This window comes from Nerophis ophidion, linkage group LG18 (genome assembly GCF_033978795.1).
Source record: "Nerophis ophidion isolate RoL-2023_Sa linkage group LG18, RoL_Noph_v1.0, whole genome shotgun sequence".
Taxonomy (NCBI): Eukaryota; Metazoa; Chordata; class Actinopteri; order Syngnathiformes; family Syngnathidae; genus Nerophis; species Nerophis ophidion.
Genome location: NC_084628.1, coordinates 22,543,384 through 22,549,990, shown reverse-complemented (window position 1 = coordinate 22,549,990; position 6,607 = coordinate 22,543,384). Strand labels below are relative to the sequence as shown.

The 6,607-nt window shown below is 38.4% G+C and overlaps 1 protein-coding gene across 1 annotated transcript in view; it reads right to left on the bottom strand.

Moving 5' to 3' along the window:
• Positions 1-2,299: 2,299 nt before the first annotated feature.
• LOC133536932 (calpain-5-like) overlaps positions 2,300-6,607 on the bottom strand; it is a 32,113-nt gene continuing 27,805 nt past the window's right edge. Inside the window, exon 13 of the mRNA XM_061877662.1 lies at positions 2,300-2,927. Coding sequence (XP_061733646.1) covers positions 2,751-2,927 — 177 coding nt within the window. The 3' untranslated portion in view covers positions 2,300-2,750. The remainder of the gene's footprint in view (positions 2,928-6,607) is intronic.

Sequence of the window (6,607 nt, the reverse complement as noted above, 5' to 3'; positions counted from 1 at the left end):
GCTAGAAGACGCACTAGAAGGACTTCTAGCACCTTCTCGAGTCTTCACTCGGCAGCAATCATTAACTGTGACGCTCTCGGACGGCAAAGGTCAAACGTCAGCATATCGCCGCGTGACCGTGCATAATGTGACCATAATGACAAAGTTCTTTCTCATATGCCGTTTTTTAAACTTCATGTAAAAAGTATGTTTTTAACAGGAATATGTAGAAATATTTACAGGTCTTTGTTTTTTTATTTAGTAAAAATATTAAACACTAAATTTAAAATGCAAAGCTTTATTTTCTCTTTTTGCTCTATTTGTGTATAATTTGATCCTCCCAATATGCCACAAACTAATAAAAAATGAGGCAAAATGTGCAACCCGCGGTGGTACTTTGGCAACCATTGACTTCATTCATCCCACTTTAGAGTGTACATTTTTTTGTAGATTTTTACTGTACAAAAAAAATGGTAGCAGTCACCTGATTTTAACCCTAAAAATAACCTTTTTTCCCGCCCATTTCATAGTAATTCAGTGTAAAAAACACCAAAAATGTTCCGATAAAAGTCTGGTGACAACTATTTCACTGTAAAATGTATGGTGTTTTTCACATCAAATTACTGTAAAGGCAAAAACAATCCCACTTTTTTTTTGACAGTAAAATACTGGTGACTGATTTAAGTTGTGGAAAAAAAATGTTATTTATAGTACAGTAATGCGCTGTACAAAAACAAAACATCTGTAGATTTCACAGTAAAAAAAACTGGCAGCTTTTTTACCAGAATTTTATTGTAAAATTTACAGTGGTTATTACTCCAAATTACTGAAAATGGAAAAATGTTTTAACGTGATTTTTTTTTAAGTAATGCACTGTAAAAAAAATAGCACTAGATTTTACAGTTTAAAATATGGCATTTTTGTCACCAGTTTTATTTTTCCATTTACAGTAATACACTGCAAAAATAACTTTCTCCCTGTTTACAGTAATCCAGTGTAAAAAACGCAGTAAATTTTACAATAAAATTCTGGTGACACTCCAGATAATTTTTACATTACTGTAAATAAAAAAATGTCACAGTAACTGGCAGCTCAGTTGAGAAGAGACTTACCATAAAATTTAAGGTGTTTTTTACACGTAAGACCTCTAAATGGAAAAACGGTACCATGGTTATTTTTACAGTAAGATTCTGATGACTGAGCGTCCCTTTTTTTCATTACTGCAAAATGGACACTTGTTTTTTCCTGTAAAGTAATGCATTGTAAATCTGTGGATTTCAGGGGAAAAGAATGGCAGTTCAGTCACTGGAATTTTACCCTAGCATTTACAGTGTACTGTTAAGTGAAAAACGGTGTAAGTAATTTTTATGATAAAAGTCTAGTGTCATGTAAGCACGTCTCGTCGACTGAGCTGCCAGATTTTTTACTGTAAAATCTACGGTTGTTGTTTTACAGTCTATGACTACCGGTACCATACTTTTTTACTGTAAAAAAACTGCCATTTCAGTTGCCAGAATTTAAAAAAACAGTAGTACTGTGTTTCCATTAACACTAATATGTTGTAAAAAAAAAAAACACCACGAATTTTACAAAAAATTCTGGCGACAAAGCTCCCATTTTTTTTTTCAGAAAACAAATATTGGTACCGTTTTTCAATTTACAGTACAGTAATATGTTGTACAAAGTGTAGATTTTACAGTAAAGTTCTGGTAACTGAGTTGCCAGTTTTTTATTGTAAAAATCTAAATTTCTTTTTACAGTGGACATAAATTGTATACATAATATTCAACTGAATAGGCAAATTCATATAGTATTTGTTGTTACAAGCGGCCCTCTAATGGTAGTCGTAACTGAGACGTGGCCCTCAATGAAACAAGTTTGACACCCTTAGTTTAGAACCATATCAACAAATGTAATGTAGCAGAGTTCATCACATTCGATCGACGGCAACAAGTTATCCCTACAATTGTGTGAGCTTGAAAGAGGTCGGTATGAATATGTATAAAATGTGGGAAACCATTTGGCGGGCCAAACCAAAACGACTTGGCAGGCTCAATTTGGCCCCACTTTGTGCACACCTGAATTATACATTACATCCATCATTTATACATATTTCACATTGTTTTCTGTATGTAAAACTATAATCATGCAAATATAAATTGTGTTGTGTTATTTTTGGGTCTCCGGAACAAATTAATTTGAGGTTCATCATTTCTAATGGGAAGAATTGCTTTGATTTTCGTCTGAACTTCTAAAACAGATTACTCATGAAAACTTGCTTAGCAGTGTGCTGTATAAATTAGCAGACACAGCAAATGTGTGATTGCCAAAAGATGATTTTTATGTTGTTTAAATAATGGCAAAGTATATGAAGATGAAAAGCATACTTGTGTTAACAAAACTGATGCTAGGCAATCAGCGACAACAATGTGTACTTTTAACATTTATTCATCATTATGCCACACAATTCAGCCGACAAATTTGGCATAAAATCTTAGTGCTTCAAAAAAGACTTCGGATTAGAATGTGTTGGAATCAGTAAATTGTGTGCATAAAAAAAATCTACTTTGTAGGTCAGTCAGAGGAGGAAATACACTTACATAAAGCAAAGTGGTTGTAAAAATAACAGAAAAATAACATTAATAAAGTGAACTACAAACTCAGTTTATAAACTCAATGACTTTTAAAAAAAAAAAAAAGAGGAATAAAAGGATATTGCGTCTAAAACTTTTTATAATAAAAGAATAAAAGTGTAAATGGCTTATGACTTCTTATATAGCGGTGAGCTCCGAGCTGGTCACCATGGCGATGTTTAGGGTGCCGCTGACCTTGTTGTCATGGCGATTACGTCTGTCCTTCAAGTAGAGCGTCTTCTGCAAGTTATCGATCTCCTTGGTCACGATCACCTGACCCAGGAAGCTGTCCCTCACCATGCTGTATGCGTAGACCTAGGACCACGTCAAGGTAAGTAAATGCATATGAGGGGCTGTTAGGGGCATTATTCAGAAATACCTCACTCACACGCACTCACTCACTCACTCACGCACTCACGCACTCACGCACTCACGCACTCACGCACTCACGCACGCACGCACGCACGCACGCACGCACGCACGCACTCACTCACTCACTCACTCACTCACTCACTCACTCACTCACTCACTCACTCACTCACTCACTCACTCACTCACTCACGCACTCACTCACTCACGCACGCACGCACGCACGCACGCACGCACGCACGCACGCACGCACGCACGCACGCACGCACGCACGCACGCACGCACGCACGCACGCACGCACGCACGCACGCACGCACGCACGCACGCACTCACTCACTCACTCACTCACTCACTCACTCACTCACTCACTCACTCACTCACTCACTCACTCACTCACTCACTCACTCACTCACGCACTCACGCACTCACGCACGCACTCACTCACACACACACACACACACACACACACACACACACACACACACACACACACACACACACACACACACACACACACACACACACAACTGAAATTCTCTCATACACACTACTTAATTATTTTTCTCTCATACACACTACTGAGATCCTCTCACACACTACTGAAATCCTCATACACATCACTTATTTTTTCTCTCATACACACTAATGATCCTCTCATACCTACAAACCCTGTTTCCATATGAGTTGGGAAATTGTGTTGGATGTAAATATAAACGGAATACAATGATTTGCAAATCATTTTCAACCCCTATTCAATTGAATATGCTACAAAGACAACATATTTGATGTACAAACTGATATACATTTTCTTTTTTGCAAATAATCATTAACTTTAGAATTTGATGCCAGCAACATGTGACGAAGAAGTTGTGAAAGGTGGCAATAAATACTGATAAAGTTGAGGAATGCTCATCAAACACTTATTTGGAACATCCCACCAGTGTGCAGGCTAATTGGGAACAGGTGGGTGCCATGATTGGGTATAAAAACAGCTTCCCAAAAAATGCTCAGTCTTTCACAGGAAAGGATGGGGCGAGGTACACCCCTCTGTCCACAACTGCGTGAGCAAATAGTCAACAGTTTAAAGGCCTACTGAAACCCACTACTACCGACCACGCAGTCTGACAGTTTATATATCAATGATGAAATATTAACATTGCAACACATGCCAATACAGCCTTTTTAGTTCACTAAATTGCAATTTTAAATTTCCCTCGAGTTTCTTGTTGAATACGTGGCGGAATGATGACGTGTACACGTGACGTCACGGACTGTAAGGAAATATTAGCGCTGCACCAAACACGGCTAAAAGTAGTCTCTGTTCATGGCGTAATTACACAGTATTTTGAACATCTGTGTTGCTGAATCTTTTGCAATTTGTCTATAAAGACTATAAAAAACAATGCTGTTGGTGGAAAGTGGTGGATTGCAGCTGTCTTTAGCACCGAGACACAGCCGGTGTTTCTTTGTTTGTTGTGAAGCAGAGCAGTCAAGCGAGAATGTTTTCTCTACGTCAACCAGCATGTTTTTGGATGGGGAAATTGTGATATATATCTTACCGGAGACATCAATGGATTATTTGTTGTCCTGCAGCAGCTGTCATGTCAAAAGAGGCAGCTGTGAGCTTGTCTCCTCAGCTTCCCTCTGAGACACTGCGTGTTCAGCCATCAGACCTCGAGGTATGTCTTTACAATCTTTAAAATCTCACTAAAACACTATTAAAACAATAAGCAGATAAGGGATCTTCCAGAATTATCCTAGTAAATGTGTCTAAAAACATCTGAATCGCTCACAATGCAATCGCGTTTTTTTTTTAAACTTTTTTTTTTTTTTTCTAGTCCTTCGCTATCAATATCCTCAGCCACAAATCTTTCATCCTCGCTCAAATTAATGGGGAAAAACGGTTGTTTTCTCGGTCCGAATGTTTTTTTTTGTTGGAGGCACCCATGATAAACAATGTGAGGATGTGAGGAGCCCTCACACAGGTGACGTCATTGTCTGCGACTTCCGGTATAGGCAAGGCTTTTTTATTAGCAACCAAAAGTTGCAAACTTTATCGTCGATGTTCTCTACTAAATCCTTTCAGCAAAAATATGGCAATATCTCAAAATGATCAAGTATGACACATAGAATGGACCTGCTATCCCCGTTTAAATAAGAAAATCTCATTTCAGTAAGCCTTTAAGAACAACGTTTCTCAAAGTGCAATTGCAAGATATTTTGGGATTTCAACATCTACGGTCCATAATATCATCAAAAGGTTCAGAGAATCTGGAGAAATCACTCCACGTAAGCGGCATGGCCAGAAACCAACATTGAATGACCGTGACCTTTGATCCCTCAGACGACACTGTATCAAAAAACATCAATCGCTAAAGAATATCACCACATGGGCTCAGGAACACTTCAGAAAACCACTGTCCCTAAATACAGTTGGTCGCTACATCTGTAAGTGCAAGTTAAAGCTCTACTATGCAAAGCGAAAGTCATTTATCAACAACATCCAGAAACGCCGCTGGTTTCTCTGGGCCCGAGATCATTTAAGATGTACAGATGCAAAGTGGAAAAGTGTTCTGACAAGTCCACATTTCAAATTGTTTTTGGAAATATTTGACATCGTGTCATCCGGACCAAAGGGGAAGCTAACCATCCAGACTGTTATCAACGCAAAGTTCAAAAGCCAGCATCTGTGATGGTATGGGGGTGCATTAGTGCCCAAGGCATGGGTAACTTACACATCTGTGAAGGCACCATTAATGCTGAAAGGTACATACAGGTTTTGGAACACTATATGCTGCCATTTAAGCGCCGTCTTTTTCATGGACGCCCCTGCTTATTTCAGCAAGACAATGCCAAGCCACATTCAGCACGTGTTACAACAGCGTGGCTTCGAAAAAAAAAAAAGAGTGCGAGTACTTTCCTGGCCCGCCTGCAGTCCAGACCTGTCTCCCATCGAAAATGTGCGGCGCATTATGAAGCGTAAAATACGACAGCGGAAACCCCGGACTGTTGAACGACTGAAGCTCTACATAAAACAAGAATGGGAAAGAATTCCACTTTCAAAGCTTCAAATATTAGTTTCCTCAGTTCCCAAACATTTATTGAGTGTTGTTAAAAGAAATGGTGATGTAACACAGTGGTGAACTTGTCCTTTCTCAACTACTTTCGCACGTGTTGCAGCCATGAAATTCTAAGTTAATTAATAATTGCAAAAAAAAAATTTAATTTATGAGTTTGAACATAAAGTAGCTTATCTTTTTAGTGCATTCAACTGAATATGGGTTGAAAAGGACTTGCAAATCATTGTATTCCGTTTATATTTACATTTAACACAATTTCCCAACTCATATGGAAATGGGGTTTGTACAACTGAAATCCTCTCACACACTACTGAAATGTTCTCATACCCACTACTGAATTCTTTTCACACACACTACGGAAGTCTTCTCACTAACATTACTGAAATATTCTCTCACACTGCTGAAATGCTCTCACACATCACTGATTTTTCTTTCTCTCAGACACACTAGTCATCCTCTCATACCCACTATTGAAATCCTCTCACACAGCACTTAAATTCTCTCATTCACACTACTGAAACACTTTCAGATAAAAAACTGAAAAAT